At 46.3% G+C, this 22,892-nt stretch overlaps 1 protein-coding gene across 2 annotated transcripts; it reads right to left on the bottom strand.

Annotated features, from left to right (window-relative positions):
* Nucleotides 1–2,953: 2,953 nt before the first annotated feature.
* LOC144054062 (myoblast determination protein 1 homolog 1-like) lies at nucleotides 2,954–7,049 on the bottom strand. Of its 2 annotated transcripts, none has more exons than XM_077569124.1 (3): nucleotides 6,258–7,049; nucleotides 4,140–4,224; nucleotides 2,954–3,614 (listed from the first exon to the last, which is right to left on the bottom strand). In XM_077569124.1, exons 1-3 carry the CDS (start codon nucleotides 7,032–7,034, stop codon nucleotides 3,382–3,384), a joined length of 1,095 nt encoding a protein of 364 aa, XP_077425250.1. In that variant the 5' UTR covers nucleotides 7,035–7,049; the 3' UTR covers nucleotides 2,954–3,381. The 2 variants fall into 2 exon arrangements, with proteins under 2 accessions (XP_077425250.1, XP_077425251.1); XM_077569125.1 differs by having other exon boundaries at nucleotides 6,459–7,049.
* Nucleotides 7,050–22,892: the final 15,843 nt, after the last annotated feature.

Raw genomic sequence — 22,892 nt, 5'->3', positions numbered from 1 at the left:
TGAAGCCGCAAAATAGTGATGGAGGAACGACACAATTGAGTGTGGCGACATCTGCTGGATAAAATGATGTTGTGCGTTTCCATTCAACAAAAGCGCAACTCGGCAGTGTTTAATGAAAAAGTCAAATGGAAACTGCGATGACAATTATCAAATGATTTGGGGGGGGGGGGGGGCAAATCATTTCTGCAGCATTTGCTTTCAGTCAGTTCCTCTTCTTGCTGGTGATGACCTCTCCAGCTTTGGAGAAGTTCCTTTTGGTGATTTATGTTATCGATCCGTGTCTCGTGTGTGTCAATAAATTAATCTATTACAAATGAATCTATTGTGTGATCTCATCTATCTTCACGTCCACTGTAAAACATGGGGAGTGATATTGACTTGGGAAAAAAAACGAGGCAAGTTTTAATTTTTGTATTTAAATGATGTTTTATAAATATCCATTCTACAACGAGTTTTTTTTCTTTTCTTGTTTAAAGTCACTCAAGTGTTGAGGAACAAAGCCAAGCCAGCCACTCATGTGCCTAAAATCAGACTGCTGTCGGAGGTTCGAGGACTGACACCAGCAATTATACGAACACACCGCAGGGATGGCGTGGTCGTCCCGTAAGCGTCTTTCAAAGCGCATGCAGCCATTTTCAAATCATCCGCTTGCATTGAACGTTGTTTGGAATTTTCAAGATGCTGTTGACGCCCAAATCATCCTCCATAACAACACTGATTCAGTTGGGAAGGAGTTGCCGGGTCAATTCCCTCAAATGTCTGCCCTTTCGAGAAGCTTGAGGACGGACCCTTGCTTGGCTCTGGCTCCGCCCCTTCGTGCCGTTGGCGGAACTTGACTTGTTCTTGCTTGCCGCTTACTTTGAAGACAAGCCAACATTTCGTGGAATGTTTTGTTCGTTGATTCTTTGCGCATCCCTCGTAGTTCTCAATGGCATGCGTCACATGACACAATTCTCTGTGGCTCGTGAAAGCCCCCCAATGACCTCCTCAGAAGGAAGGAAGGTGGTTGCTGCAGTACCACGGCAGGCCGCACGGTGGCAATGTTGTCCACCAGACTGTTCGTTCCTTGCGACGTTGACAAATGAAAACACGCTTACATTTCTTTTGCTATTCATTTGACATGTATTCGTTTTGATGACATCATCACATCCAAATAAAAACATTTTCATTTCAATCTTGACTGTAGTAACAAGGATCATATTCCATCCATTTTCTACCGCTTATCCGGTGTCGGGTCGCGCAAGCAGCCCAGACGTCCCGCTACCCATTTGTTTATTGATTTCATTTTAATTTTAATTTGGGTGTGTATCTTTGTGTATTTCAGCGTCAAATCTCAATGCATTGTTTGTAAAATTAATACTAGTACCTACAGCATAGTCTTAAGTGCTTTCTAGCATCTTCAATCAAGTGGAAATGCAGAATCTGTATTTACCCGTCAAACGATCATTTTTTAAATCAGATGAATCACATTTTAGAATTTTCATGGATCACAAATAATCACGTCATTATAAAACCTTTTTTTTTTATATCAACATTGTTTGCCCGCCACATTTGAAGAGCAGCTGTTATGTGATCATTTAATGTTATGACATTTTTGGATCCACTGTGCACTCTCATTCTCTTTTTTTCCTAATACTTGCATCATTTAAAATAAAAACTATTTTTTTCCTAATACTTGCATCATTTAAAATAAAAACTATTTTTTTCCCTAATACTTGCAACATTTAAAATAAAAACTATTTTTTTCCTAATACTTGCAACATTTAAAATAAAAACTATTTTTTTCCTAATACTTGCATCATTTAAAATAAAAACTATTTTTTTCCTAATACTTGCATCATTTAAAATAAAAACTATTTTTTTCCCTAATACTTGCAACATTTAAAATAAAAACTATTTTTTTCCTAATACTTGCATCATTTAAAATAAAAACTATTTTTTTCCCTAATACTTGCAACATTTAAAATAAAAACTATTTTTTTCCTAATACTTGCAACATTTAAAATAAAAAGACGACCCCAGCAGTTTGACATGAACATATATTCTGAATGAACATTTATTAAATGCTTTATTTTAAAGCATCTATAATATTATTTTTATTGCTCAAACACAACCTGTGCTAACGTAACCATTCGCTGTCAAGCTAAAAGATCATCTGCGGTCAAAATTAATCGATTAATCAGTATTAATACATGATTAATGTCATATTTTTCAACAGCGCTAATTACAAAACAAATTTAGAGTGCAAACATTTAGCATATGCGTGCACTTATGAAACTATTTTCTTTCATAATTCCTAATACAGTACAGTAATCAAAGAATGTCCATGATGCAAATAAGACGCAGAGTAAGAGAGAGTTTAGTATAAATAAAGTATCGTTATTTTATTTTGGAGTGTCACTCGTTTGTATAAATAAAGTTGAACATTTTGTGTCACGACAAACAAACAAAAGCATTAAATACTTTTAAACAAACGTTCTTATTTACAACATCAGCTCATATGTATAAAAATGGTCCGTTGCTGCAGTGGAGCCAGCAAGCAGTCAAATAATCAATCAAGCAATCAATCAATCGGTGGACGGAGAAACTTTTCCAATTTGCAAGCAAACATCAGGACGCCTTTTTTCCTTTTGTTGTTGAGTTGAAGTCAAAATGGAGGCCGCGAAGGAAGCTTGAGGAATGTAAGCAACAACGGCAAATTGGCCTTTGCTGACACAATTGGCTGCGTGACGTCACCATCCAAATACGTCACGAGCAACAAGTCACACTTTCAATACATGATCATTTTTGGACTTTTGAAAACAGGTCACGTGCGTCATTAATGCAACCAATAATTCCTCTTTCAATCCATAGACTGCTCTTGTGACGATGAGGATTTTCAGGACATCAACAAGCCGGTCTTGCTATTTTTGTCGCTTTCAACAGGAAGTGACGTGTCCTCACGCATTTACAATTCACGCACACTAAGTTAACATTTTGTAGTTATGACAATTTGTCGTTTTTAATTTGCATTTTAAGGACAGGAATAATTGGTGTCATTTTTTGGAAGTAAAAAGAAGCGTTTGAAAACATTCAAGCGCGACAAACAACTGAAAACATTTTGACAAATATTAACTTCGTCATGATAAAAAGGTCGTTGCGCCGTTTGAGTTTTTGGACGTGATGCTTGTGCATGTGCGCATGCGCGTATGAGATTTTTTCGCAGTGAGCTATGCTAACAATGTAGGCCTTTATAGTTTCATAAGCAGAAAATACGGAAACATTGAAAAACGTGGAAGCGATCATTCAGTTTAAATAATTAAAATTTCAAATAAAAATAAAAAGTCAGCGGGTGAAAACTGCTCCTTTTCCTTGTCGTCGTCCTCGTCCATGTTGCGCCCCCTAGAGGACCTGATAGATGAGGTTGGCGTCCCTCGGGCCGCTCGGGTGGTCGCGGCTGTCCGCGGGGGGGGCGTCGGCTGAGGGCGAGGAGGCGTGGCCGTGCGCGTCCCCGCTGCCGCCGCCGCCGCCGCCGCCGCCGCCGCCGGCCACGATGGCGTCGGTGGAGATCCTCTCCACGATGCTCGACAAACAATCCAGGCTGGAGACCACCGACGCGCGCTCGCACTTGGCGCCTGCGTGTGCAAATACGTCATTCGGGATTGTGCATTTGGTCACTTTGGCTTCAGCGCGCAGCCAAAAAGGAAGAGCTGCATGCGGGACCACCTGCCGGAATGTTGCTTGATCGAAAAATTGTTAGCCGGGTCGGCCGAAAAGAGCGCGCAGTGTTGATATGATTGGCTGCAGGTGAGAAAGGGCGCCACAACTTGCGCTGGTTAAAAAGGTTCAGATTAGTCTGCAATCAGAAAACGTATAGTTGTAAGAAGTCGTTGAGCTGAAGAGGTCACAAATGTCAACATGTGACTTGATCTTCTGATTCAATTGAAAATGACGCACTCAGCTTCGCTTTCGATTGTGCTCAATTATTTAATAGCTTTGAAAAGTTTGCGAAAACGAATTTGCTTGGAAGATCACACACAGGCACGTGCAAGTCAAGCAGAAGCTTCGCATTAGTCGTGCTTAACGAAGCATGACAAATATTGAGAATGATAAAACAAATATTGAAAACGGAAGGCGTGAGTGACGTCATCGGGTCTTACCGTGCACGCTGTTGCCACTGAACAAGTTGCTGGCGTCAAAAGGGGCTCGCTTGGACGAGGGGCGGCTCGGCCCGCTGAAGTCCGCCTGCACGACCACAAGCGCTCTTTTCATCATCATCATCATCATCGTCATCAATACAAATTAAAAACATTCGCTGGATGAACTTTTCTCACACGTCAAAACTGCGATTTTCATTATTATTAGAGCTGTCAAACGATTACATTTTTTCATCAGATTAATCACATCTTAGAATTTTGGTATTAAAAAGGCTTTTTAAATCAACATTTTTTGCCCACCAAATTGAAACAGAACCAGTTACGTGTCAATTCTTTCAACATTTAATGATATGAGGACGTCTTCAACATTTTTTGAATCCACTGCACGCTCGCTCATTTTCCTCTTTTTCTAATCAGTTCATACTTGCATTATTTAAAATGGAGAAAAAATGACCCCGATATTTTGACATGAACAAATATTCTAAATGTGATACGCAAGCATTCATTAAATGCTTGACTTTAATACATGAAATGATGTTTATTGCTCGAACAACCTTAAACGTTGCCATCCGCCGTCGCTAACGTCCAAATTAATAGTGCGATTAAACTGCGTTAATTCATGATTAATGCGATCTTTTTTATTATTAATCAATCAACGCTTTAACTTTGACTGCGCTAATTATTATTAAAAACTAAAATACACATACGGCATCAATGGAAAAAAGGTTTCTGCTAGCTCATGTGCATTGTTTTGTAAAATCGACTTTCTTGACTGTCTTTAGCGACGATCATTCATTTTGATTGCAAACCCTCCAATTACCCAACAGCATCAGACTATTTGGTGTTCTTAATATACACTTGACTCAATATTACCTCTATAGTCATTTTTCATATTTTTCTTTTCGTCTCAAGGATCATGAAAAAAAAATTGACTGTTATTACCTTGGATTTGTATTTTTCTGCAAACGAACGAAAAACCCAAACTTTTTTTTACGATCCACTGTTCATTCAAGCACCTTTATTATATTATTACTTGAAAAAGACCAGTAATTGATCGATGATTGATCGAAAAAAGTCAATTCAGCGCTCGGTGCTGAATTTCTTCTGTTCAATCATTCAAAGAAAATCGTTTTATTTATTTTTGTAAAGAATTTGTTAATGGTTTGATCTTCAAATAAATAAATAAAAAAGTCGACCTAAAGATACTAATATTACATTTTATTATTAAACTGTGCAGTGTATTGACAACGTGCGATGAAGTTGGCCCCGTTTTGTTTATTAACTTGAAAATGAAATAATGGCAGCAACATTTTCAGAAGAACTTGGTATCATTATTCACAGCAATTAATTAAAAGTAATATATGAATCTTCCGCTCAATTGAGAAAACAGGCTAGTTTTTTCTTCCTCTAATTTATCGAAAAAAGTCAGCGGTATTGATTGCGATCGATTCTGCAATTGGAAAAGGAGATCCATCTTTGAGTCAACGTCAAGTGCAAAGTTTATCATGTCAGCAATTTAATAACGTGATTTTTGGGCGAAACGCAACAAATAGCGGCGACGTCATTTCTTTCCCTTTGAAACGAGACAAAGAAGAGCAGCAAGGACTGAAGGCCCTTTTTTTTCTTCCGTGAGAGGCCCGTTTCCGCCAGTGCATTTTTTGGATTGAAATAAAAATAAATACTAAAACTGTCAGACCTTGGCCATCTTCAAAGTTACAGCAAAACGTGAAACACCAACATAACGTGTGGATGCGGTTTACGTCCACGTGGCACTCAACGGGAAAGTCGAAAGCGACTTGAGACGTGCAGCAAACATTTGTTTTCTTGGTGTCGCGCCAGGCAAAATGGCAGGAACGGCCTTCTGACGTTTAAAAAAAGAAATCTATTTATACACGGAAACGGTCAAAAATAAGAAAAACTGGACTAACTCATTTTCCGTCCCTTTATATATATTTAAAAACGAAACAAAAAAACCCATAGTGGCATCAAAAGAAAGAAAGCAACATTTTGCCCTGCGCTCTAACGGGCTTCATTGTAAAAAAAATGTTTTTTGTAATTCCGCCGGGATCCCTTCCGGGTGAACTTCTGAGCAGAACTTGGCGTTTGCTCGCTCGCGCTCACCATGCCGTCGGAGCAGTTGGAGCGCGGGCTCGAGGCGTCCGAGTCGGCGCCGTAGCGCTCGACCAGCGGGTAGAAGGCGTCGCCGGGGGCGGCCGCCGCAGCCCCCCCGCCGCCGCCACCGCCCCCGCCGCCGCCGCCGCCCGCTCGCAGCAGCGCCTGCAGCGCCTCGATGTACCCGATGGCGTTGCGCAAGATCTCCACCTTGGGCAGCCGCTGGTTGGGGTTGGCCGACGTGCAGCGCTTGAGCGTTTCGAAGGCGTCGTTGACTTTGCCCAGACGGCGGCGCTCTCGCAGCGTGGCGGCCTTGCGCCGGTCGGCGTTGGTGGTCTTGCGCTTGCACGCCTTGCACGCCCACAGCAGGCAGCGGCCCGCCTGGTGGTGGCCGCTGGGCGCGCGCACGTGCTCGTGCTCGTGCTCGTGCTCGTGCTCGTCGTCTTCGCGAGAGGAGGACGACGACGACAACGACGACGAGTCGTCGGGCTTGCAGGCCGCCAGCAGGCCGGCCGCGTGCGCCAGGCGCGGGTCCAGGTGGGGGTCCAGGTCCTCGAAGAAGCGCATGTCGCTGGAGTCGAAGCACGGGTCGTCGTAAAAGTCGTCGCCCGGACAGGCCGCCGCCATGTTGAACGACATTTCCGCTTGCAGCTCCATGCTCGCCGCTCGCCGCCCGCCGGAAGTCGGCAGCCGCCGCCTCAACGCCTGCTCATGTGGGCCCGCGGGCTGGAGGGGGAAGGGGGGGACTCGGGGGGAATGTCCAGCATCCGCTCGCTCGCGCTTCATGTGGACCCCCGCGCCCGCCCGGGGTCTCTTATACCTGCGAGGTCAAACGAGGGCGGGATTAGGAGAGCCACGTGCGCCTGACGCGGGCCAATCAGGGGGCGGCGGGAAAGTTGTCACCGCTTCACGCCAATTAGGGTCCAGTTACACCCCCACCTCCTCAAAACAGCACACGCGCACACACGCACGCGCGCGCGCCTCAAAGTAAGAAAAGGCCTTCACCCGAAATTCCTTCGCAGTATTCGATCCATCCTCTGATGGACAAGAAAAATGGGGCCCATTTTGAGGGTCTTTGGTATATGAAGAGGTTGGGGGATTGAACCCACCGCCGGCTCCATGTCTCAGGTTGGACAATTCTACTATAGACACTGAGTTATGGAATTTCCACAACGTTTGTTAAAGTCCATTATAATTTGTCGTTTTAAAAACGTTATTTTTTTTACATGCACTCTAAAAATCAAAATAAGACCAACTTTTTTTTTTTACTTAAGATTTTAGAGCGAAACCCAAAAGCTTCTATAATACATTAATATAAACGCTTTCCACTAAAATGGAGGTTAGCTCCCAAAAGTAAAGAAATACAAATAGAAAATTAAAATATTCAAAAACATTTAGTTAGTAGTTCGATTTAATTGTGTACTAGTAAGCCAAAAGTGTGTGAGTGTGTTTGTGTGTTGGGGAGCGGTTGTCGTTAAATAACTACACACTCAAGCGCACATTTATTTGCCAGCTTTTATTGTGATAGAATATGAAGATACTGGAACAATTAATATTATTGTAGTTGAACATTAAAAGTCATTAAGAATAGAAAATCGCACTGTTTGTAGTCTTTTTTTTTCTAATCGGTCGTTATTTCTGCATTCATGACAATATTTCAAGTGACATTTTGACCCTCAAGATCAGTGAAATGTCTCAAATCAAGTTTACAAGAATAAAAAAGAAAGAAAGTCAAAACTAAAATGTAAATTCGACAAAGTTGAAGAAATGTTGACAATGATTCTAAATGTGAAAATGTCATTTTTCATGAGGTGGCGTTTGATTTTCTGTGGCCTATTTTGCAAGAGTTGAACTTTTTGAGCGGGCCTACGCCTGTGACGTCATCACCACGCTGTGCAGGACGGTGTGAGTTGCTGCCGCTCGGGGGCGCTGCAGAGACTCACGGCGGCATCCCAACGCTGCCAAAATCCCCCAATATTTTTTCATGCGTCGGATATCCACAACGTTGTCCTATTGTTAAAGCAGGAGAACATGAAAGGAGAGCAGCAAAGTAAGACGACAAGATGGTTTAAGACCAGGAACATGATGACAAAAAGAATAAATACATGTGGCAATATGACATTGAACTAAATGAGAACGCAATCATATGACGTCATAATGAGGAAACAACAAGAAAGCTTGCCATTATGACAACGTGATCGATCGATCGATCGATAGATGCAGAATTTTACAGGAAAACAAAGCCAACATGAAAACATGATTATTAAACATCACATACAAATGCTAACATGCTATGCTAACAGCTTTCGGATATGCTACCAGCATGCTATGCTAACATGCTATGCTAACCCTATCTGGTCAACACCACCAACCTGCTATGCTAACATGCTATGCTAACAGCATCCGGATATGCTACCAGCATGCTATGCTAACATGCTATGTTCACGCCATTTGCAAACCCCATCAGCGTGCCTTGCTAACATGCTATGCTATCACCATCCGGATACACCAATGCTAACTTACTATGCTCATAGCATCCTGATATGCCACCAGCTATGCTAACATGCTATGCTAACATGCTATGCTAAGTCAAGTCTGATGTCATGTGATCACTCTGATGAATGTTCATCGATAACACTGGCGATCCTCCCTTCTGGAACGTGTGGACATCTTGATGACCATGCGGGTGTGCAGAGGGATGTTCAGCAGCTTGCGAGGACCACCAGGGTGACGACATCGTTAGGGTTCTTCAGCTGCCCCCCTCGTTGCCCTAAAATGGACGCTCCCCTCTGGAGCTCAGCTGCGGCTCAAATGGCTTCCACTTGAAGGTAAACGTTGCGCTGCTGCTGTCACGTCACCCGGTCGAGGTGCACGCGCTCGCACCTTGACCGGGTGACGTGACGACCCGCCGCCTCGTTAGACGCGCGTTTCTTGCTACTCGCCAGCAAGACGTCCAACAAGACTCAAAAGGATCAAAAAGATCAAGCCTCGCGTTGCCACGGCAACGCCGGCAGACGACCAAAAAGAGTGTGTTGACTCAGCCTGGAGAGACTCGTCACCTGCGGGTTCAAAGGTTACAGACCACACAAGCGCCCGCCACCGCCACATGAGCGCGCATTTATTTCGCTCATGTGACTAGCGTGCTCACACACACACACACATTTTCTTTTTTTTTCTTTCCCATTTGAGTGTGTGCGTGGGGGCCATTTTGTGGCCAATGAGGGGCCGCAGAGGCGCACTGGGGCCGCCTCCCCCATTGCCACCCAGACAAGCACGTTAAAGCCAATCGTAACGTGCACCAACACGCCTTAACAATCATCTTCACGACCATGATGATGATGATGATGATGATGATGATGATGAAGACATGCTAAAGTGGTTAGCATGTGCGTGCGTGCGTGTGCTTGCAGTGGCCAAATGTGAACTGACGATCTTCATGAAGATTGTTCACACAACAGCTGAGGACCTAAAACCATCACAAGGCCCCCAAACAGGACCACCCAACATCGCACTACGCACAACTACACACAACTACACACAACTACACACAAGTACACACAAGTACACACTTTGGCCAACTTTTGCGGAATGAAGCGCAAGTTGAAATCCAAAAGGTCCCGTTTGTTGAAGCGTTATGAAAGAGCAATCGGATCCGTTTGTGACACGACGCCATCTTGTCCGACGCGACTTGAAGTCGAGAAATGAAGTTGCAAAACGATTGTGAGGGAAATGAAAGCAAAGGGCTTTTACATTTGAATTTTTAGATAAAATATTATTTAAATAAATTGAATGTTTCGATTTAAAAAAAGAATAATAAAATATTCAAAAATGTCAGAGTACACTCACGGAAATATTTCAAGCCTAATTAAAGATTCATGTAATTTTTTTACATAAATTCCCGTGTACTTTTTTTTTTTACACACAAACCTACTTACCAATTAAAACTGACATGATATATATTCATTAGTCTAATAAAACATATTTATTTGAAATACATATTCCATAGGTTTATGTAATTAGTATTTATAAAGTATAATTATTCTTATTATTTTTTCATATGTTCTTGGGTTGTCCGCATTCAGTTTCATCCCAAAAACAAAACAAAAAAAGCAAAAAAAGAGGACATAAGTGTTTTTTACATAGCAGTATATTTATCGTGTAACCTGATAACCTGATTATTGTGCAACTCAAACAATCTACTTTATGTATTTTGAATACTCTCATTATTATTAATTTAGTGCAATTTTATTTTATTAATGCTAAATACTTTTATTTATTATGCATTTCAAGTACAATCCATTAGTTCATATCTTTCAAATTGACGTAGGAGAAACATACGGTAAAAATACTTTTTCCTTTTACTCGAGTACATTTTGGAGCCTGTACCTTTGTACTTTTACTCGAGTAAGTATTTGAGTGAGTGCTTTTACTCAAGTAGAGAATTCCCATCTCTGCTCACCATTGGAGGAAGTGAAGCAAGCAGAAGTGACTTGGCGGCCATCTTACGTTGCTCTTTTCCATATAATACCTTGTGGCAATTTGGCAACATATGCTATGTTTGTAGCAACAAGCCTCCAAGTACGTTCGAACGTACTTCAAGTAGGTTTGAACGTACTTGGAAATGCGTTCCAACAAAAACGTTGACTCCGCACTTTGGTGCCGATTCACAAAATGACTCGGCAAAAAGATTTTGTGCCTCACTTATCGTATCTTCAAGACGACTGCTTTCAATGGTGTTGTGCGGGTCAAAGGTCACACGACCTGCCATTTCATCATGGGTGTGTGGACTTTTGCAATTCAGCGCGTGTGTGTGTGAACAATGCAATTTTGTGTGGCGACGTGGGCGCGAGTGATGCGATGTTTTCGTTTTGCAAAACGCAAGTTCAGCATTCGTCTCATTGGCAGAATAGAATCCATTTTTTTTCCCTCCCCGCCACCAGTTGGTTGACGTTGTGGCATTTGTGACATTTTTCATTGCCTGGCACTTCGACAAACACTTTTGAGGAGCTTGCGAACTACTCTTCGGTGTGTGCGTGCGTCAGCTGTCACTTCCACGCGGTTCTCTTCACACTCGGTGTGTTGATGGCGGCGCAGCACGCACAAGGCCTCACTTCCCACAATTCCTCTCTGACTGACCCCCCCCCCCCCCCACAATCCCCCTCCTCCTCATTTGCCGGCTTTGAAATGTGAAATGTCCCGAGGGTCCAAGCGAGACCAGTTTGCTGCCGGACGCTTCCCATCAGATCCCATTTGGACCAATCAAAACGCAGCTTTTTCAGTCACATGGACAAAAGCTTTGCAATGCCGACGGTGCTAATGCTAAGCTAACAGTGCGACTTCACGTCCTGGTTAGTGTTGATTTTGTCCGCCATTTTTAAATGTAGTCTCTGTTTTAGTCCAGTTTCAATCACACTTGTTCGAGTCAACCTCATCCTGGTTTATAAATCTAGCATTTTAGTCTTTATTTTAGTCCAAAGAAACACTTTTGTATTCATCTATTTTTAGACAATCGTTTTGACCCCCTTCCGAGACACTAGTTGACTTTTGGTCTCACGTGTACGAGTCCAAGTCTTGTGACGGCGGACTGCGGCGAGCTCGTGCGCTTTGACTTGCCTTCGCAAACATGCCGCTAATGAGTGTAAGCGCAACGTACACCAGCACGCTAGCGTGTTAGCAGCGCCGACGTGAGGTCCGCGCGCGGTTTCAAGCGAGCGCTCATGTGGGCTCTTTGGCACATTTTGTGGGGGTGCCGGACGAGCGGCCGCTTCGGGTTTCAGCGCATAAGCGCCCTCCGACACCTGTTGCCGGCCGTTAGCCGTTAGCCGTTAGCCGCGGCCGCGTTTTGTCTGGCTGGTGCCAACAAATATTTTCGGCGTTGTGTCACGCCGCTTCCCTGAGAGCTTCGCTTCTCGCTGGATTTAGTCCGAGCGCTGCGTCTAATTGCATTTTCCACTCTGGAGCTGTGAGGCTGGCAAGGAGCGCATGCAGCCCCCCCGTCCCCCCGTCCCCCCCCGTCCCCCCCGTCCCCCCCAACCCCAACCAGGCACTCAGCCGGGACGCCTGGGGGGTCCTCGGGGCAAGGAGGGCCCCCGAACACGCAACGTTGACAGACAAGAAGAAGCTGCCGCGACTTTTCATCTTTAAGAAAGAAATCCAAGATGGCGTCGTCAAAAAGCTTCTTGTTGCTCAACGCGAGAAACCTTTCAGTCGTCGCCACAATTTTCTTCCGCCGTCAAAATCAAAACGATGGCCTCAATATTTGGGCTTTTATGGACAGGAAGTCTTTTCATTTTTGAATTTGTACAAAGAAGAAGACGTTCGTGTGCGTCGAATCCCAAATCTCGCTGTCGTCATTTTGATATTTCCAACATTTATGCAATCGCGATGTCCAATTTTGCTAAAGTTTTCTGACATCACGCGACATTTTTCATGCCGTAGCGCTCATCAAATCCAAAATATCGGGCCGATGACATTTCCTGACAGATTGAGTGTGTTTGCGTCGACGACGGCAATTTGCACGTCATCATTTTACGGCGTGAAGCGTTTCAGGCTCCCCAAAAAGCGCTCGCCGTCGTTCCAACGCAGCGTCGACGACTTTGCGTGCTTGAAAAGTCGCCGAGTTCGGCATTGAAGGACTTCACAATAAACGCGTTAGCAGGCACTTCCAAAAAAAGTCATTTCAAATTATTTGGATTTTAAAATAATAATAATAATGCTGATGATGAGGGGGGGTCTCATATGTGTGTGTGTGTGTGTGTGGGGGGGGGGGGCATTTCTTCTGCTGACTTCACCAAGCTTGCGTAAGTTCCCGCATGTATTTTTAGGCCGGCGCCGTCTCCCGGCGACCGGGCCGGCCCCGATCGGTCGCAGCTGTCCTCGGAATACGAGCGGCCTGTGACACGTTGAGACGACGGCTCCGAACGCGTCTCCTACGTCATGCTGACGGACCGCCCAAATCGGCGTCCTGCACACGACGAAGACGCCGTCGTCGCTTAGAGGCACGCGTTGACGTGGGGTCCGCCGCCGACGCGTGCTCGATGACCGCCGCTAACCTGAAGTCCATGTGGCGAAAACCGGCAATTTGCGCTGACAGCGTCCGTGCCAACGCAACGCTGACATTTACCTGTCGTCTGCGTCAGCGTGACTCCGCCCTCTTTTCCAATCTTGTTCCCGTCTGGTGGACCTCAAATCTTCAGCAACGCAGCTTGGAAAAGGAAGACGGGAAGAAGTTGGAACTCCGAGAAGGTTCTGGATGGGTTTTCGCGACGTCACAAACAACATCCGACGACAACATCCGACGACAACATCCGACGACAACATCCGACGACTCAAACGTATTCTTGGCTGGTCGTGTACTCTGTGTACCGAATGTGTGCGCTTTTGTCTTTGCTACATTGTGGGGCCCAAACAGGTGTGTTTTTCCAGGTTGACCCACTATTGTGGGGACCGACTTGAAATTGTGGCGTTCCAAGACTTGACATTTTTTGTTGTCTCGAGCAAAATGAGGCTCGCGTTGACTTTCCGACACGTTCTACTGCACTACTTTTAGTGGTTGGATCGAAAATGGCTGCCGACACACCCAGAAGTTCAGTCGGCCGCTCCTGACCGGGTCAAAAAGTTCAATGACATTTGATGGCAGAATTTTGTTCAGGTACGTCTAGAAGTCTTTCATGTTTTTATTTTCCAAGCCACAATTTTGAAAACAGGCAAATATTGCGGCAAATATTGCGGCAGTTCTCCAAGAAGTGTTGAGCAGTCTCGGCCGTCACGTGACGACGAACCCGCGCGACCTGCTAACGCCCGACTCGCCACGGAGGAGAGACGGCGCAGACGGGCGGAAGCTCGCTTGCCGCTTCTACTTTGCAAACTGACATTTGCAACAATATCTCCATGAATTGAAAAAACAAGTGTTGTCTTGAAGCCCCGCCCACTTATAATCCACCGTCTGCTTGACACCTGCGTCATGAATAATGAGACTCACCTGAAAAGAACGTTCTGTGGGGTGTGCTCATTTTTGCAAAAGCCTCATTTGTTGTTATTCACTTTACTTGCATGTTATTCGTTAAAGCGACAAATTAAGTCGCGTCATCGTTTTGCAAATTGTCTTGTGCTCGTTGACATGTTGTGCCCTTTTTCAAAGGGGGTGTGCTCACTTATGCAGAGCACCGTCCAATAGTGGAGTAGAAAGTGCAGGATTGGCCTCACAGATCAAATCCTCACATTTCTACATTTGAGCACTTAACAATACCACTGAATAAGAAGCCTTCATAATAAAATACAAATAAGTTTGTTTTCACAATGAGAGCGTTACAAAATGATGTCATGCAATGTCAAGGGAAAATTCTTATTCTTTTAGGAGGGAATTTTTATTTACTAGTGGTGTCGATATCTGTGACTACTCAACAGTTGAGTATCGGTATCAGTCTGAAATTATTATTTTTTTTAAATGTTTGTATCTGTCTTCTGATTGGAAAAAAACCCAAGCCCGCCTTTGCCTGCGGACCCAAATTTCTTCAATCCGGCCCTGGTCGACCCTCATGAAGGGTGATTAGACCCAAAAAAACGGGACTGGTCGCCATCATTTGAGCTTGTCTAGGCTACATGGAGGCTAACATAACACACACACACACACGCACGCACACGCACGCACACACACACACACACACACGCACACGCACACGCACACACACGCACACACACGCACGCACACACACACGCACGCACGCACACACACACACACACACACGCACACGCACACGCACACACACGCACACACACGCACGCACACACACACCTGTCAGCCTGTCCGTCATGCCACGTCAGCACGGTTGACCCCATCAGAGGTGAAAGGTGACTTCCTCTGTGGTTGCGTCCTGGCCAATCGTCGGCCTTCCTCCCCCCGACACTTCTCAAGCCCCGCCCACCACCTGCCCAGGTCATCCACGACAGCCGCCGGTCTCCATCTTGTCTCCGTGGGCGAAAGCCGCTCCGGACCGGTCGCCAGCCTGTCCCAGAGACAAACCTACGACCGGTCGCTTTGCGCTTGTGACTTTCTTTCCGATCGGGATTGAAGGCAAAAAACATCAAGTCAAAGCTCGCCTGGAACTTCTCGCGCCTCAGCGGGACTGAAGGAATGCCGTTGACTGCGCACAGACAACTGACTACGTGCACACGCACACGCACCGAGTGCCCCCTGATTGGTCGGCGCTGTCGTCACGGAGACAACAGCTGTCTCCGGGCTGAAGAAGCTACTTTGAGGGTGCCAGCCAGTCTGCAGGCCTGCAACCCGAGAGTCCCGCTGGAGACGCGCACACGCACGCGCGCGCACGCGCACACGCCGCGGGGTTCGCGCCCTCCACAGCAGGTCTCGGCAACCGATTTGGTCCCTGATCTCAATTCAACCGTCGGTGCAAATAAGGTTTTCATGAATGGAAGATGCTTTTCCACCAACAAACGAAAGCCGTGAAGAGCTGACGGGTGCGTTTGATCAGCATTTTGCGTCACGTCACATGACTCAGGAAACAGATGAGCCGTGATCGGTCATGAGCGGAGCACCTGTGATGTCCTTTTCAGAAAATGGCAAAAATGAAACCTCAAGCCAAGAAAACAAAGATGAGCCGAGCTGGCTAAATTTCCATCTTGACCTCAATTGAAACTTCTTTGAAATGCTTCCATCTCGGGCTGTTCAAAAATAATAATCATCAATTTGGCGAGACGGCGCACAATTCTGGCATCGATTCAATATGCGCAATGCCGAAAAACCCCGAAATGAATGAACACAATCCAAAATCAAATCCAAATGAGACTTTTTTTTTTGTGTCAAGGAGCAAATATTTAAATGTGAAGAGTATGAAGTAGGAGGTAAAATATCTTCTCGGCAAATACTCCAAATGTGTACTCAAGTATTTGGACTTGGTCATGTGACTTGTTTGACGTTGCTGTTGTTTTGTTGTTCCAACTTCGGCATCGCAGGCGGCCAAATCGTCACTCATCGGAAAATGAAACGTTCAATGAGATCAGCTGAGAACAAATCCAAAACTGTCGTATGTGCGTGCGTGCGTGCGTGCGTGCGTGCGTGCGTGCGTGCGTGCGTGCGAGCACAATCATATCCCGTGTGTTGTTTTCCAGATAGCACGCGTTGCAACAGAACGCATTCCCATCGGCACCCGCCGCTGACGCAGCAAACGTGCACACGCACACACACTGAGGAGCCGCCACGCGGAGGCGAATGTCCGACGGCCCCACAGCAAAGCATGCTGGCAGCCATCTTGGAGTGGTGACCTGACAGGAAGCGTGACATGCAATGTGATGACACACTCTTGTCACACATCTACACAACACAAACACGCACGTGCACGTGGGGGAGGGACAGGTCAGGGGGGAGAACGAGCGAGCGAGCTTCAAGTCAACAGGTGGGACGCACACGCGCACACGCGCACACACGGGCCACCTGCCACACCTGTCAATCATCTAGCAGCTGCGGCGGGCATGTTTGCGAGGCTAGTGAGTGTGCGTGCATGCGCGCGCGTGTAATGTTCATCTGCGTAAATGCGACGGCAGCCATCTTTTCAAAGCGATGTGAGCGACGTCGACGCAGACGATTTCTACTCAAATCGCCTTCGGTCGTCGTCGTGACGATATGAAAGCAACCATCACGACAACCGTTTGGCACAAGTCATGACTCGGCAACTTTTCGTCACTCATCTGAACATATAACTTTTGAAGCCGCCATGTTGCTCCTCCCAGGATTTTGGTTTGCGATTTTGTGGCAAAGCAAAGCAGAGCACAAAACTTGCGCTTGCTAAAATCAAGTTTGGAAAGAAAAGCCTTTGACGGTCAAAGTTCAAACACGATTTGCTCCTTGGAGACCAAACAGCATCGGCGCGACAAAAAGAAAAGTTGCCTTGTGGGCGGCGGCCTTCAAAAGTCAGCGCAAAAAGTAAGCAAAAAAAAGCACCTTGCGAAAAGCGACCGGCAAAAAGCGGCCGCAGTTTGTTTTCTTGGCCGAACACGAGAGAATCGCAATTGTTGGGCGAGCTGTTGCCTCCCGGCAGCACGGGGGCGCCGTTGCGCACAGGATGTCATGATCGCCAAACGTCACCATCCCATAAACGGCACAATGTCAAGCTCGCCATACAATCGGAAGTTTTCACATCGCTTTTAGGCAACGTCATCAGCAGGAACGCCAAACGCGGCGCGCCTCCTTTTCGCTCGTCTTCTTGCGCTCGTCTTCTTCGTTGCTCATCTTGCGCGCTTGCTCGCCTTCATGTGATGCGAGAAGGATGGAAACGCTTCCAAAATGGCGGCTGACGTCATCTTTGCTCCTGAAATGACGGCAAATAATGAGTTGTACACAAAGTGTTGATATTTCTTGTCGCCGCCATCTTGAAACACCGAAATAAATGACCGCGTTCACGTGCAATTTTCAAGCCACGCCCACTTTGTGGAAGAAAAGAAAGTTGCTCGGGTCACTCGGCCGTTGAAAGCAATTTTCCGCATTCAAAGAAATGGTACGAAAATAAGCTTTTGCGTTTGCTGGGAAATAAACGCAAAAGTTCTTGATTGGAATTTTGCTGACATTCACAAAAAACAAGATCTTTTTTAAAAAAAAAATTTTTAAGATTTCCTCCCCAAGTCATATTTAGAAAATAAATGAAATATAATTGAAGATGTTGGCGACGTGACTTGGACATGATGCGCTTGATGCCCTCCCTGAACTTTGACCTCGCCTAACCATTCGAAGGGACGTCCCTCGTCCCGACGGTGCTTTTGTTTTGGTGGGGATGAAATGAGTCTTAAAGGGTCAATGAAGGACACGGACTCGAGGTGACGGGGTCAGCGAGGGCCGGGGGGGGGGGTCAAGTGTAAACTTTGATGTCTGCACCTTCAACGCTCACACGAATGTTTTCGTTTTTCCCAAACGATGTTGCTTTCCGATGTTGGTGCGTGACAATGCAATCTGGCATGCGTTTTTCCCGCAATGGCAAAGAGAGAAAGTGGGCGAGCGAGCGCCGACGCCACAGCTGGCGCCGACACGTTGGCCTTTGAAACACGAGATGGCCGCCGGCTAATTTGGCACAGCGGCGCGGACGGGGAGGACGGGGAGGACTGGAGGAGGAGCGGAACGGGGACAAAGCCAGAACTGGCTCCGGGGACGCTCGTGTCCCCTGAGGGACGCGCTCACTTACGTCTTCTTTTCCCATCGTAAGGACGACACAAAACAGACAACATTTTAACAAAAAATGGCATAAGAATTGAGATTTCATTTGGGATTTTTATTTAGTATAATTCTGAATAGATTTTTAAATGTTCCTGTTTTGGCCACTTGGGGGCAGTGTGGTTGCGCGTGTTCGGGTACAAGTTATGCCGATAAAAGTTGTTTTTTTGCATCGTCGGAAGAGCAGACGCCGGCGAGTCGCGCTAACACGCTTCTCCGCACACATTGCTGATGTGTTTTGCATGAATAGCCGTTTTTTTTTGGAGTGATGAAAGAGCTCATTAGCATTAGCGAGTCAGACTGGAGTCGATGATGACGATTCCTTGCGCATCAATAAATTGAAGCAGAAATCATTGTCAGTCAAATCATTGAGAATCGGAAAGTGATTTGAAATCCAAAATCGGTTCTGAATCAAATCGCATAGCCAAAATTTGGGAAGGAATGGCGAGACAGTTCGACATTCCCGCCCACACTCACTCGTGCCGCCATTACAGTTTCCACAAAGCGTCCCTGCTTGTACTTTTCCGCAAGATGAAAGAAAAGCTGAAGGCGTCTCTTCATGTTGGATGTCCAAGACCTTAAAAAGTGGACCTTTTGCAAGAAGTACACGAGGTCATGCCCGCACGCCAAAACCAAGCCCCGCCCCCCCTCCTTCTCGTGATCCCGTGCAGATGTTGGCGGGTGAGCGAGGGTGCGAGCGTCTCGAATGACGGCCAACTAATTGATAGGACAAGTTTGTCCGGGAAGCGCTTAAGCCCGTCTGAGCTCTTGTGTCCACAGAGGAAGACCACGACGATCCGGCCGGGACTTAAGCGGACCATGCGGCGCTAATAAATTGAAGAAGTCCTAATCCGGCCATCTGGACCCGCCCATTGTTCGATATTGACGTGGTTGTCTCTTCGGGGACGGACGAGTCCTGGTTTGTTTTGCTTTCATTTGCCGCCGACGAGCGGTCATCGCGTCGCCACGGGAACTTTCGAAACACAAAAGTTCGACCGCAATTTGGGATAGGCGCGTTCCAACAGCGGGTGTCGATCGCTGTTGGGATGACACAACCTTCTTTCAAGGTACTCGCCAAGATACGGGAGACAAAATCCTCCTCGTCAAATCATCGATTGAAAGAAAGAAACGTCTGCTGCCATTTACACAAGTGGACATTGGACACGTCAGAAAAAATGCATTTGTACTGATATGGGTCTGCATCAAACATCCTGCAATGTTTCAAAACAAATACAGATGTCGGCAAAGGTCAAAGGTCAAAGCAAGCAAACGGCACTGAAGCAGCGATCCTGTCGCATACCACTAGAGGGAGCCCATCGTACACTTTGACGATCGTTGGATCAGCCAATCCGATTTCAAAATTCGTCCTCAAATGGCTGCTGATGACATCAGCGTTTTCCCGTCCACTGATTGGTTGGTCGCCGCAAAGCTCGTATCTCCGTCCTCGATTGATTTCCGCCACAGCAGTTGCGACGCAGCGCGAACGTGACAAAATGACAAAATGAAGGCAGAGAGCAAAAGCACCCAATGTTGGTTTGAGTGGCGGCACCGTTTGGAGCGCGTAGCACGACCGCCGCTTCTCCGCTTTAAAAGAATGCACTCGGTTAGCCGTTAGCAACGAGCTAGCTTGCTCCGGTGGGAAGTGGCAAACTCCCGTGAGAACCGAATGGACGCCGTCTTGCCAATTGGAAATGCTCCATCTTTACATGTCAGGCCTCACTTGAGTCTTATTCTTGTTTTTATCCTTTTAGTGAAAAACAAGTGGTCGAAATGGCCCAGAATCTCGACTTGGGTGGAAAAAATGGGCTCCTTTTGTGTAAAACAACTCAGAAAGTTGAAGGTGAAAATGGAGCCAGAAAGTGGATGAGTCCTTTTTTTTTTTGGGCCCAACTGTTTTTAGGTGTGCAGAAGTGCTTCTTTTTATTCATGATATATTTTTGAAATGAATTTTCCATTTAATCGTTATTGGACTTTTCTTCTGACATTCGGAGCACATAAAAATCCTCTTGAATGACGCGTTCAAATCTGCTGCAATGCTCGCTGCATTTGGATTTGTTGGAGTGGCGTGTGAATGTGGAGTTCATTCGGGACCCCCCCCATCATTAGGACCCCGCCGCCCCCCCTGGGCATTCCGTGGCTTTTCCCAGTGGCGTGATGGACGACCCTGTGGCACTATTTTGAGGCGGCTGGCGCTACGTGACCTTTGGCGGCGAATTTCTGGTCCGAGCCTTTGGCGCACTGGAGCGCTGCTTCGGACGGCCGTACTCTCCGCAACATTCCGGATTCTTCCCCCGGCGGGGGCTCTTCCTGATGGCCGAACGCTTCCTCGGCCTCCTTTTGGACTTTCTCGCTGTTGCGTTGTTTGCCGACGCGGCCTCGGCAGGATTTCAAGTCAACGGGAGTCCACACTTCACTTCCTCAAATGATTTCTTCTTTTCCGGCTTCCCAATTTGACGGCCGATCCCAGGAAGAACCTGCGTCAGGGTTCGATGTCGGCGACGCCGTCCACCGCGGCAGAATGCCGACTCGTTTCCATTTTTTGGGGGAACAATTTGGTGAGCAAACCTTCAAGTGATTCTGTACACGGCAAAGCAGCGCCACCGCGTCCGTCACCGTCAGAGGCGGAGTTTGCCGTTCGGCAAGGCAGGCAATTGCTGGGGGCCCCTTAGCCAGCAGGGGCCCCAAGAGGGCCCGCAGACAAACCGCAAGGCCTTCACATGAGCAGTGCGGCAATGACAAGTGACCGCCTCAGATTACAAAGTCACGTCTTTTTTTTTTTAAACAAACATGTATCGTAAGGCTGATTATTTTTTGTATAAATGAACATGAATAGTAGTAAAGCTTTTATTTAAAAAAAACGAGCAAACGTTTTCTTTATTTACATTTTTTTTGAAAGGCTTTTTTAAATGTATTTTTACAAACGACCGTGTAAAGCGTTTTTTTTTTTTTGTTTTTTTGTTTTAAGCGACCATCCGATTAGTAATTTAATGTTCCTGTTTTCTGACTGACTTGTTGCTAAAGTTAAACAAACTAAAACAATGAATGAAGCACAATGAATGGCGATTGTTTCTTAAAGCTGCAGATGTGCAATTTGAAAATGACGAGCTACGAATGTCCGCCGGGCACCCCCACACCCCCCCGGGGGCAACCCCCCCCCTTCCCCAATCCCTTCTTGCTACGCCACCGATAATCATGTTGCTCTTTTTTCTTCCTTTTTTTTTGTCGCTACCAACCACAAATACTCAAAGAGCAGAAAGACAATTGAAATATATACATTATTTTTTCTTACCGTATGTATTGAAAAAGTATTAGAAGGAACATGCAACTTTATTTCTGCCTCTCGTATTGATGAATGAAGCAAAGCGGAAGTTCAAGCGCCCACAAGACAAAAAAGAAAAAGAAAAAGGTGTGTTCCGTCATCATGTTGGAATTCAGAAGGATCGTTACCAGGATTATCACATTTGAGATTGACAATCTCAAATGTACTTGAGATGGTTTGATTTTTTGGCACGAACTTGAAGACACGTGACGGCGCTCTTCTGTTGTTGTAATGCGGAATGTCAGCTGAGGGGGGCGCCAAACCTTGGATGGAAAGCTGAAGTCGAAGTATGACGAAAGAGGTGTGGGCGGGGTCAAACTTTTAGCCGAGTTCAAAAGACAAAAAGTGGAAAATTGTTTGTGTGATCAGTGCTCCAGGTCCGTCTCACAAGTTTTCTTTTTGTGTGTGTGCTTGGGCGGCCATTTTGTTGTTTTTTCTCTCCACTTGTGACACGTTTGTTCCCGCAGCTGAACTTGAGCGCACAATTTGTCCATTCTTGCGCCAGCGAACAGCTGCAGTGTCCGTTACACGCAAGACGGGGCCCACTTCAGGGGGATTACGTGCTGTGCTGTTGGGTTTGTGCGCCGCTCTTTGCCAATGAAAGTGTCAGCCAGCTGCACCGTGAAGACCAAGCGGATCGGGTTCCGGTTCCGATTCTGATTCAGCCCGCAAGGATTTCTCGTCTCCTCCGACAGCACAGATCAAAAGCACTTCAGGCATTTTGCTTTACAATCGGAGCCGTTTCAATTCCTGATCTTGTTCTGTTCACGTTGGCCAAAACTGTCGATTTGGAATTTGGTTGCACACAAAATGTGTCTTTTGATTGACAGCCGCCGGCACGTCAGCCGAGCGGGTGGCAGCTGGCTAGAGCACGTAGTCACGGGTGAGGCCGGCCTTTACCCCCCCTCATCCATAATGCCCCCCTTTCCCCCAGATGCCCACTGCTGACAGAATGGTCCTTAGTGGTGCGTTTGTCCGTGACATAAGACGCCCAGCGCTTCTCCTCACGGCCGGAGCGTGCCACGCAACAGCTGCCGGGTCTCCCCCTGCAGGCGTCCCTCTTCATGACCCCCATCCACACCACACGTGCCGAACTTCTCCTCAACGC

The sequence above is a fragment of the Vanacampus margaritifer genome, chromosome 6 (assembly GCF_051991255.1).
Source record: "Vanacampus margaritifer isolate UIUO_Vmar chromosome 6, RoL_Vmar_1.0, whole genome shotgun sequence".
NCBI classification, from domain to species: Eukaryota; Metazoa; Chordata; class Actinopteri; order Syngnathiformes; family Syngnathidae; genus Vanacampus; species Vanacampus margaritifer.
This window is presented reverse-complemented; position numbering and strand designations above follow the sequence as displayed.